Raw genomic sequence first — 12,131 nt, forward strand, 5'->3', positions numbered from 1 at the left:
TGTCATCTTCCAGAGGACCTGCTGAGGAAGGAGATACTGGTTTTATGGTTTAAGTTGTTGTTCCTGGGCTAGCTTGGGCTTTTTTAACACACAGTGTAATTTTTTTCTGTTACTGACTGTTCAATAATCACAGCTTGCTGAAAAGTTCAGGTGATACATGTTTGCCCTATATAGCTTGTTTTTGAAATAGGGCAGAAAGTTCAGAGATCACATTATTCCCTAGAATACAGAGAAAATAAAACACACAGCCAGGACTGTAAAACATCTTAATGCATCTCCATTGTTACAGTAAATATTTTCTACAACAGGCCCAACAATAGCATTGCTCCTACACCTCTAGTTTGTGGATTATAATAAATATTATCTACTGCATCAAGTAACTTCTTGACAGCTCTGTAGATGTAAATAAACCATTGTTATTCTCCAAAATGAACTTGTACATAGTTTATCAGTAAGGGACAAAAACATGTGGTTGCCGGTGAATCAATATTTCCTCTAGAACATCCATCCTACCATCTCTGATCTTTCAGCCATGATTCTTGAGAGAAATCTACGAAATACCTTCTAAAGACAAGGTTTAGAACTGAAATTCAGAATTCAGGTACACAAGAAGCCAGAGCCTTGTTAAGGGATATTGGATGGTAAATAGCCTGGCAGTTTCTGGATTGTCCTTACAAAAATATCTTATGACACTCTCTAATAGTCCTTTTGCCAGTGTGTTTTAGAAATATGTTTCTCTGAAGATGATGATCTTTATCTGGAAGGAAAGCCATATAAAGGGCAATTTTATCATCTTGATAAAATCTCTGTGTCTAAGTCCTCCTCTGGACACAGATGACCCTGACACACTTGGTATACTTCTAAATATCTATACTCTTCAAATATTTTAACAGATCGAATTTTAAGCCTTTTATTTAAGCAGACAATGTATTTGAAATCACAGAGAGAATAGCCAAAACTTTTGGTAATTGTTCTCTTTACAGAATCTCCCAAAACTGTAATTATTTTCCTTTTATAGATTACTAGAAGAGTTACTAAACAAGTTCAAAAGCAGCATGCACTTGCAGCTGACCTGTTTTCAAGCTTCCGCGTCAGCCATGATGAAAACATAGACAACACAGTGCAGACAAATATGCTTGAACGTCACTCATTTTTTTCTGCACTACTTCAATTCCTTTGAAGACTCCGAAGAAAACAAAACCAGTTTCACTGAAAAATGAATTGAGATACAACTCTTTCAGTAATGGTATGGGGTGTCCTGCTGAGTGAAACTTTTGTTCATTTGTACTTAAATGGTTTTCTGTCTACTGTATTTCATTCTGTGGAGGGAATTAAGTTGGTTTTGTTTACATATATTTGTTCATGAAGAAATATTCATTGGTGTTCTGCAGTCTCAGTTTCATTTGTTAAAAATACCTTGAAATGTATTTTTAGCAAATGCCACCTTAAATTTGAGTATTACTCATGTTGTTCAGTGTATCAATCTGTTAATTTCTAGGTGTAGACTGATACTGAAGTGACTGGAATGCTCAACTTGTGTAAAGTGTTGAGAAGTATTTAATAAGCGTTGCCCCGTAGAGCTGACTAAAAACTGTCCGGATACCATATTAAGTACACTGCTTCTTTTGCATTTAAAAGGGTTCACTTTTTTGTTTTTCTGTTATCATCTATGGTTTTAGTGTCTGTAAGTCTGATTTCTTGGGGGACTTCTATTTTCTTGCTTCTTTGCTAGTTAAACATGTCACTGCCTCTCATGTTTCTCTCTTCTATTGAAATATTGATGATAACCTTCACATTTGAAGTAAGCTCTACTTTCCTTGGCAATTAACAGAAAAGCACTCCGAGTCTATATGGTTAGTAGAAAAAATGTTCAAGTAATATATTCTTTCATATTAAGGAGTAGAATAGTTGATAGCCTTTCACATAGTAAGGAGGATCATAAGATGTCATTTGTTTTGCTTCTTCCTTCTTACTCTTCTTGTTTTTTCTTGTTCTTACAGGCTTACTACCACTGTCTCTCTCCTGTTAGTCATTCCTCTTTTCTTCTTTTACCACCAGTTACCAAATTTGTATGGAGGAAAATAGGGATTCAGGAGAAAAGAATTTTTTTGCCATTGTTTTGGGGGGTAACAAGTGTGCTTAATTTTATAACTGAAATCATGGCTTGGAAGTAAATAATGCAGTAATAATATATTCTTTCAGTATTTACAGTCATTTTGAGTAAGATGTTTCAGAAACAGTGCATAGTTTTCAAACGATTTTTTAATGTCAGCTGTTTTCTTTTGCCAGTTCAATTGTTGCCACTTCAATTACATGCTTTAGAAATACAGCATACAGTTCCTGTAATATGAGATATTGGAGAAAGTTTGATGTACATGTAGTTACTCTTTAAAAAACCTGTGTAAGAACATGTTGAATGGGAGTTTGAAGCTTCATTATATGTCATTATCATTTAACACCTGGAGCAATGTTGTTTTGTTAAATGTCCATTCTAAGCTGGTTATAGACTCAGTTGCTGGTATTAACTGAAATAGTCATCGAGTTAGCTCATTCTGTAAAAGATTTCACTTCAGAATAATAAAATATTAAGAAATACAGTCATAAGCTCTTCTTGAATTCCTCACTTTCCAAGACATGTGATGTCTTTGAATTTTGCCAGTCTACAATTTCTACATTCATATCAGACATGTTCTAAGTATTGAAAACATATTCTGTCATCTGTACTGAACTAACATATTCAGGCATCTCTTTATTGTAATATCATTCTCTTACTCATCTGTTATGACAACAGCTTGTTCTTGTCTTTAAAACCTGAAATCAAACTTTTGTTCCATTGCCTCTCTGAAATAACTTATTCTTCAGAACATCTCATTGACAGCAAACAAGAATAATGTATAAGCGATCAAAATATTCCTTGAATTCCACCCGATATGAAATAAATGTTCACAGTCAAGTCAGAGCACTGTGTTTCAATAAATTCACTTGGTGGATTAAGGAAGTCAATGAGCATCATGCTGCAACAGGATGGATTGGAATCCCTTTGTGTGGAAGGAGAGTTGGGACTGCTGAGACTTCATAACCAGCAGGCTGCAGTTCCTCTGAAAAGAAGATAACAAAAATCAAGAAGTGGTCAGTGTGGGTTTTGCAAAAAAAAAAAAAAGCCTGTTAAAAGGTACAATTAGGTTAAAAAAATGTTATCGAAAGTGGAAAAAGATGGGGAGACCACATGAAAATATAGTCAGTTACAGCTTGTAGAGAAGAGAGGCAGCAAGGAAATCAAAGTAACAGAAGTGAAAGGCTATGACATTTAAAGCAAGGTAAATGCTGAAAACAGTACAAGAGAAAATTAATTATTACATGACCTTTGAACCTCTAGAAAAATCTAAAATCAATACAAATTGGAAAAAATATTGTCATTAAAATAAAAACCTAGAGCTTTATTTCTCATATAAGAGAAGAATTAAGGAAGTAGTAAGGCTGTGAAACATATCTTACTAAAAGCAGGTAAAGACTTATATGAAAATTTAACAATAATGTGCTGTGTTCAGATATTCAGCCACTGGAGATGTTGAGACATTCTCCTACTACTGTATTTTGACATTTATTTTGAGTAGTCATGAGTAGTTCAAGAGGTGGGCAAAGAGGAAATAAAAACCAAATGCTGCATCAATGTAATTGGGGAACAACACTAAAAAAAAATTTAAATCCCCCAGGAAAGTGACAGGAAAAGATGGGGAAAAATCATTTTTTATCTGTGTGTTAATGAAATATATCAAATAAGTAACATGAAACAATGAAGCATGAAGAAATCCTGCTCCTTCTCACTCACAAAATGTTTCTTCAATTGATGTTCTTTAGAAAATGTGTATGAAATGTGCTCAGTGTGTCATTGTCAAAGTTAAACACCTTCCTATAGCTTTTTAAAAGCCACTTACCAGGACTATGGTTCTTTTTATATTATTAAACTATGTTTCATACCTGTGCTGAATTTCAAGGGTAAGAACAGACATGAGATGACTTGAGGATCAAGCAAGTTGTATTCTGCGTGCTAATCCCCTTGCATCTTCCTCTAGTTGCATGAAGAGAACCAGGACTCTGACCGGTTTAGTTTCACTGTATGGCAACAGAGAGGAAAATAAGAAATCCATGCTGCAGAGTTTTGCTTTGCAGGGGGACTTTTGGCTGCATGATAATGTGTGACTGGTGCCATAGGTCCAGTCTCTCAACATTTGCCAAAGCTATTGCATCTCCCTGAAGGGAATATTTTATTGCGAAGGTGAGATTTATTTTTTTTTGTTTTCTACCCAGACAGATTTTTGCTATCCAGAATTAAGGAAACACTTCTGAAGTAATAACATGTTTCCCTGGTCTATTGGTAAGCAGTGAGATGCAGATAGAATAGGACCCTAAAAATGAGCTGTAATACTGTACATAGCATGAGGCTGGAAAAAAAAGGTAAACATAATTATAGCTTATTCTGATTCTATTTTAGTTAAAAATATTCTTATATATGTTCAGAAAAAACAAAGAAACCAAGAATAAGAATTGATTGTTGATACAAAGGAAGGTGTAATGGCAAATAATGTTTAAAAAAATCACAACAGAAGAATTTCATGGAGCTCTTTGACTGCTGAGCCTACTAAAAGACGTGCAGGAAGTCCCTTACTTGCAAAAGCCTAACACTTAACTGTGCAAAGCCCTAGAAAATGTATCATAAAGTTATTCACACATTTTTTAAAATTGAATGTACCGAAATTCAACTCCTTCTTAACATTGAATGTACTGATAAGACATTTTCTGTTTCTAATCCAAGAGAAGGTAAAAGATAGCAGTTTCCTAGATACAATTTTGGCCTTGTGAAGAAGGAAACATCAAGAATCTTTTGCCATGGTTACACACAATCTTTAGAGACAGTGCTACACAGGGGATTTATGCTTTCAAACCTGCTGCCAGATCGTATTTAAATCAACTCCAGCCAACATTGTTGGACGAGTCCAGCTAAAATACTCTTGAAACACTGTGTTTTTCCTGAGGATATTAAATAGTACTATATTGATTGTACCAGTGGATGCAAATACTGATCTTTGTGTCCAAGCGGGTGTCTGGACTCACTAGCAATGAGGAGGTTTGCATGTTTTACACACTACAAACGTAACTGCTATTTTGCTTTTTTCATTCAATAATATCTATAAAAGTTAGAAGGAAAAGATCCTTAACCTTATCAGAACACATTGAAACTGAAAATTGAATGCAGTGCTACTGCTGAAGCCAGAGATTCAGAATTCACATCTGGATCTTTAACACTGTCCAGCTTTGGCTCTCTGGATCAGATTGATCAGGTGCATCTTACCCAGGGACAGAAAGAGGGACCCCTGAGGGTATATAGCATCTGCAATTTGTTTCTAGTTGTTAGGAATTGCATGGCACTTAAAATTTTAGCATCAGTCAGGAGTTACTTATAGAGTCTAAGTACTGTCAAAACAGGCAACAGCATATGCATTGTTTAACTAGTAAGACACAAATACAATTTGAATTAGTTAGCTTCCAGTAGGTTGAAATATTTGGGAATTCATTAAATTCGATGATAGACTTCAAATAGAACTTTGGCCTTTTGGCATTTCTGGTCTAGCCTTCTAACTGTAGGAGTTCTGCGTGACTACCCTCGTCTGAAAATAAAAATAATTGTAACTTGTAAATGCATTTAAAAGATTTTTAGGAGAGAATCTGGTGTGTTTACAGTTCAAGGATGAAAAAATAAATAACAAAAAATCCTGCTTGATCTTTATCCTTAGTTATATTCCAGCCTGTCTATATAGTGATAAAGCGATGGTTCAATTTACCTGCTATGTCCTCTTTAGCAGTTCTTCTATTCTTCTGTGTCAAATGTTAGTATAAAGTGTGCACACGTTAGGTTGGTTGTAGTTAGGACTGCTTCTGCAGTGTTAACACAGGTCACTATTTCTTTCAGCATTCTTAAAACCATGAAAAAAGCTGGATGGTTAATTATAGGCAAAATTAATTTTGCCCAAGCTGTGTTACGTGTTAAGGGTATTTGACTTCATGTGGTTGACAGCCTGTTTTCTGACTTTGCATCACTTACTAGAGTTTTTTTGGCATGAAATGAAAGGGAAAACTGGGAGTAACAGGGAACACAGTTTCATAAGGGAACACAACAGCCATTTCTGTCTTCACCTTTTTAAAGTTCTGTTTTTATATAATGCTGACAAGAGTTCAAAAGGAGATTTGGGCAATACAACTATTTCTCTTGTGCTGTTTGAGCTACAGAGCTCTAAAAGCTTGTCTTTAATAAAGGTATTAAGAGAGCACGTTCAAAATGGTTTATTTATTTCAGAACAAGGTGTTTATCATGTAAATTATATACTCCTTTCAGTATTACTGGACAACCTAAGGGGGCTTTCCTTTGGAGAGTCATCAATGCAATCTTGAAGTCCTTCAAAATAATGTGTCTTGACGAGTAACTTAAATGACAGAGTTTGGAACATTTATCGCTGCATGGAACAGCAAAGGAAGTGCTGCTTTCGGAGTAGCAGCACTAACAGATCTGCTGTGGGAATTTGGGGGGATCAAATGGCAGGGCTGGGGGGGCTTCTGTATTGCACCTAATTACTTCTAGTCTGAACATCCAAGAAGACATCTGTGGTCCTTTTCTCTCGTACCCTCACTATTTAAAAGTTTGTGGTAGGTTTTGTTCAACTCCTGCAAGCAACCTCCTTGAGACCAAGACCAAGTAAAGGAAGCTTTCAGCCAAATTCCTTTTGAATTGGAACGTTTAAACAACTTGAGGGAAAAGGAGTAAGACAATGGAAAGTTGAATCCAGCCTTATTTGTAACAGATGCTATTAACACATGCTTAGTTTTATAAGCCTATTCTGGCACCCTTTTGCCTCTTTCTTCTGAAATAACTTTAATAGTAAAAGTTCATTACCAGTCCCAAGCAAAAGCACACAAATAAAATGGGCTGATAGTCTCAATATAGCTCATGAAAAATGCATTAAATACGAGGTAAGAATTCAGAATTATCTTTTCCTTCATTCCTGAAATGGGCTTGGGGCTGCAGGTAGAGGAAAGGAGAACTTTGCTTTATGCTTCTGGGCCTTGATAACATCTGTGTGGTGAAATTACTGCAGTTTTGGTGTGACTGCAGATAACCAAGGGGCTGTAGTCTAAACCTGAAGCCCAGTACACCTAGTTATTTCTAAATATATGTTGATATAGAAACAACCACAAGAGTCTTCATTTTGTTGGCAGGGGGTTTCATGCTGCAGTACTAATGCAGCAAAATTTTTGTGGCCACAGATTCTGCTTCAACCAAGTGGAGCACATGCCTCACTTTTCTTGGTTCATAAGCAGATTTTTTAGCACAGAATGTCAATCAGATAATTTATAAAGTAAAATTAGCAAAATGAGACAGTCTTTCTCACTGCTCATTACTCATTTTTTCTGATAAATTTCACTCATTTAACTAGATTGTACTTCTGCTCACAGAGGGGCTTCCCGTTCCAGCTTATCTTTTTAGATATTCAGTAGATAATTAAAATTCAAAATGTTAACAGTGCTGCTTATTTTTAGAACCTGACATAAATATGGGTAGACATAGGTTTAAAAATAAGTGAAGAGAGACTAGAGAGCTCAGAACCATTGAGGTTAAAAATGTTGGTAGACACCTGTTGTAACTCTCTTTAGTACAGCATGTGCGGGAAAGGGAATCTCCATCACTGTCTCCTCAGACATCTCCATCCACCCATGCTGGGGAGCAGAAGGTGATACTTTGGTGCAGAAGGTGAGATGATTCCTTGTAATAATTAAAAATGCTACAAAGCTGAATAAAACAAACCCCAGCAAAATTTTCTGTCTCACAAGGATAAAATCTATTCTACATTTTGAAATTTCTAAAATCAGCAGCACAACTGGGCTAGTTCTGGTACCATCTCTGAGGAAGACATCTCTCACAGGCACGTCTTACCTTTGTGCTGCAGCATTGCCCAGGTTGACCTTTGTGGACTATTATTTAAGTGTTGAGTCAAATGGGAAAACTGATTTCTAGCTCCTGTAGTCAGTGACAACTTTAGAAACCCAGGTGGTTCATGGATTAGCTCATGAGCAAAATATACAGTTTTTCTTATGGTCCCTTATATGTGAATGTTGAATCACTTTATACACCTTGATAAACTCTGCTCCCTTGGAACCCTGTGTGCCAACACAATGCATTTTCTGTGTATGTGGTTTTCTCCGCCTGAGAGTACTCATTACACAGATGCATACGAATTCTGTTAATCCATACTTTGGTCCAGCTTTCTGAATGTAATTGGGGACCCATTTCATAGCGCATCAGAACTTGTGTATTTACTTTTCCAGTACGAATCCCATCATTTTATACACCCAGCTTCTCAAGCAGATTTTTACATTTAAGATGGGATGTAGGCAAAAAGCAGTAGTTAAAGAGCAGCTGTGCCACATGGCATCTCCTTGCTGTGCCTGCAGTTCCTCAACATGGTGGGCACGTGCCTGGTTCCCATAGTGTTGGCAGGGAGAGGTGGGGCTGTGCCTTCCTGATGCTACCCATAGTTGAGTGCTGATGATGAGCTACAGGCTCCTGCCTGAAACATAACTGCAGCCCTAGAGCTGAACAACTCCGGTGCCCTCCTACAAGCCAGGGTCTCCACACAGATGCCACAGTGTGGGTCTTCAAGACAAAACTCTAGGTAGAGTATACATGCAGGAAGAAGACCTAGTTTTGTGTTTGCCTTTTGCAGCTGTATCATAGCTTCTCTGGTGTAGGTTGTGCTATGGAGGGAGTCCCAATTCCCATGGTTTAAGCTGTGCAGGAAGGAATTGGTGGGCAAGAAGCTCCAGCAATGTGCACTTGCAGACCAGAAAGCCAACTGCATCTTGAGCTGCATTGAAAGCAGCATGGCCAGCAGGTTGAGGGAGGTGATTCTACCTTTCTGCTGTGCTCTCATGTGACCCCACCTGGAGTACTGTGTCCAGCTCTGGAGTCCACAACATAAGAAAGACATGGACCTGTTGGAGCAAATTCAGAGGAAGACCACAAAGTTGATCAGAGGGCTCCTCTGAGAGCACCTCTCCTTTGAAGACAGGGTGAGAGAGTTGGGGTTGTTCAGCCTGGAGAAGAAAAGACCCCAGGAAGATCCTATAGCACCCTGCAGTACCTAAAGGGGGCCTGCAAGAGAGCTGGAGAGGGACTTTTTACCAAGGGCATGTATTGACAGGACAAGGGGAAATGGCTCTAAACTAAAAGAAGGTAGGTTCAGATGAGATATTGGGAAGAAATTCTTTACTGTGAGGGTGGTGAGGCATTGAAACAGGTCGCTCAGAAAGGTTTTAGATGTTTCATTCCTGCAAGTGTTCAAGGCCAGGTTGGATGGGGCTTTGACCAACCTGGTCTAGTGGAAGGTGCCCCTGCCCATAGCATGGGGGTTGGAACTCACTGATCTTTAAGGTCCCTTCCAGCCCAAACCATTCTATGATTTTATGATTGAGTCTATGAATTCAAGATTTCTTTGGTCAGAATAAAGGAGCAGAGTGGTGTTTCATTGCCTAAAGTGAGAACTGAGGACAGGTAAAGACTGACATTTCAGTTTTGAAGACTGATGAAGTGTTGTGGCTAAGGACTGTTTAAAGACAAGCTTGTGACTTCTCCTAACAACTCGTGTAGATGCCTCTTCATGCAGCTTATATGCTTTTGAGACACCTTGCTAAGGTGCTTTTCTTACGATATTCAGAATAGATTCTGCTGCAGGACTGAGGCATTGCAAAGCTGGAAACAACACTTTAACTCATGGCTCTGAGTAGTGTGAGACTGCTGTATCACCGCCCTGGCCCAGCCTTCCACCTTTGCCTCAAATTGATCATCAGTTGCATCAGATCACTGAGCAAATGATCGTGAAACACAAGAGCTGGCACAAGGAAGAGGGTAAGGGCAAGGAACATGTGGTCTAGAGCTGGATGGGTCAAGAGGAGCCCTGCTTGAGGTGGGACAAAGTGCCCAAGGCTCCTCTCCTGACATGAGATCAGCCTTGGTGCCTCCCTTATGATCATATGCATTGATGCAAGAGCAGAGACATGAACCTGAAAGTCTTTCTTGAGCAAAGTCATGGTACATCTGGTTGGCTTATACGTGGCAAGCCATGCTTGATATTACAGTGAAGGCAGCATTGCTCTCACTCAACTGCCACGCTCACATGCAATCCATGAACATACTGAAAACTCAATTTACAAATCAAGCATAGCTTCTAGTAGCACTCTGAGCCTTTGACCTCTGATTCCTAATGCATTTTGCAGGAACGAGCACTAGAACTTGTGAAAACCAACAGATACCGCACATCAGCTTTGACAGTCCCAAAATCATATGCCTGGCATTAGCTATCTTTAATAGCAGAGTTGTCCATCAGGTATGCCACAATCTCCCCAGGAGATACAGAGCAAGGAGGTGGCTCACCCCCAGCAGCCAGTGAGTCAGTGCCCGTGGCAGGGTTGGAAGTGAGATACTCAAAGCCCTGGGCCTCTGCTCTACCCAGCAGACCGCACCCTCCAAGGTTTCCTGCCTGCGGTGAATTGTGTCAAGTTTTATCTGCAGGCGGGTTTCAAAGGAAAAAAAGAAAGAAAGAAAAAAAAAGCCCCCAAAAACAAGCAAGCAAACAAACAAACAAACCAAAAAAAACCAACCCAGTACTCATGAATGAAAAACTACCCAGTCTGCAAAAGCTTTCTCAGCCTTTTGAGGAGCGGCATGTCACTTAAATAACTGAAGAAATACTGTGGGTTTCCTCTATTTCTTATGACCTTAAGTTTGATTAGCTAGCTTTTACCAATGATAGCGACTGATAAACACTCACAGACAAAAAGGGTTCTGCCTTTCTGGGGAGACTTTTTATCAGGTTGACCACTTCAGGTTGAACAACTCAGAGATTTTGGTCTAAGCTTGACAGCTCCATTGTGCTACAGAAATGAGGGGCTAGTCAAACACACACACCCTGCCCCCCATATATGCCTATATTTAAGAAAAGCAAAACTAATACAACACTAAGGCTGTAATAATCAGACTTGTACATGGTATGGTCACCATGACTGACCACATGGTGGTAAACACTCATCTAGAAATAGATGAGGCTTGCTGGGAGGTGTTATCAGTATTCATAATGTCACATTCTCTTTAACAGAGTGCTTTTCCCATCAGACGGGTCCAGGATGAAGTGTATTTGCAAGATCAGTCTGGTTGCTTTACCAATGTTATTCTTTTTTTTTTCTTTCAACTTATACAAATATGAGTGAATCTCACTAAATGACTCCCCTTTGAAAGTGGCCGATGGCCAATTTGCCACTGAGCATCCTTCCTGTGCTTTTATCATGCTGCAGAGAGCAGGGAGGAAAACAAAGACACACTGGGCTGGTGGAGCATCACCTGAAGTGACTTGCCACACCACAAAATGTTGAGCTTTCTGGAATAATGCCCCAAGTTTATTTCTTTCTATTCTTCATCTTGCTTTTTTTGGTGGTTTTTTTCCCACTTCCCATGTCTGCATTTTGTTTGGGTTTTTATCTACTCAGTTCACCATGTTCCACTGAAACCCAGTTGCTGTCGTTTTGTCAGACTTTTGGGACTGGTTCGTCCTTTTGGGGTTTGTGCTTCATGTGTTTTACTTGCTCTTTTATTAGGAAGGGGCTTTTTATGTATTTGATTTATTGGAGGGGGGCATTACTTGAGGAGAATTTTGCAATGACAATTTTTTTTTTTTTAATTTTCACTTTTCACCAATGCATTATTTCAGTCTTAGCTTCCGTGTAAGAAAGGTTTTCTGTCTGGAAAAACGGAATCTGTTTTACACAATGTGTTATATGTCATTTGAAAGTGTGCCATTTTGACCCTGGGAAAGGAGAGGATGTGTGGTGAGTGCAACACTAGCAGGAGATAGATAGGGGTGAACAAAGACTCAGTCTCCTTCAGACCTGTCCCTTAGTAGATCTACCCCTGCTCACAGACACAAACACAGGTCCTTTTGCTTTTATGTTTGTCCCACAGGATGAAAACTCAAGCTAGAACTGCTCTAAAAAAGCATGATGCCTGCCTGAGAGTGAGGAGGAGTAAGTGC

General features: G+C 38.8%; 2 protein-coding genes across 5 annotated transcripts in view; one reads left to right on the forward strand and one right to left on the reverse strand.

Annotated features, from left to right (window-relative positions):
• The window catches only part of EXOC2 (exocyst complex component 2), a 125,734-nt gene extending 123,130 nt beyond the window's left edge, over positions 1–2,604 (forward strand). For 3 of the 4 annotated variants that reach the window (XM_027682698.1, XM_027682707.1, XM_027682717.1), the window contains one exon: positions 1,019–2,604. In XM_027682698.1, the coding sequence (XP_027538499.1) occupies positions 1,019–1,112 (94 nt within the window). In that variant the 3' untranslated portion in view covers positions 1,113–2,604. The remainder of the gene's footprint in view (positions 1–1,018) is intronic. The other variant, XM_027682726.1, reaches the window with a different exon arrangement.
• Position 2,605: 1 nt separating this feature from the next.
• IRF4 (interferon regulatory factor 4) overlaps positions 2,606–12,131 on the reverse strand; it is a 39,944-nt gene continuing 30,418 nt past the window's right edge. The window contains exon 8 of the mRNA XM_027682740.1: positions 2,606–3,098. Within this exon, the coding sequence (XP_027538541.1) occupies positions 3,000–3,098 (99 nt within the window). The 3' untranslated portion in view covers positions 2,606–2,999. The remainder of the gene's footprint in view (positions 3,099–12,131) is intronic.

Source organism: Neopelma chrysocephalum, unplaced genomic scaffold (assembly GCF_003984885.1).
Source record: "Neopelma chrysocephalum unplaced genomic scaffold, ASM398488v2 Primary Assembly neopelma1_22b, whole genome shotgun sequence".
Lineage (NCBI taxonomy): Eukaryota > Metazoa > Chordata > Aves > Passeriformes > Pipridae > Neopelma > Neopelma chrysocephalum.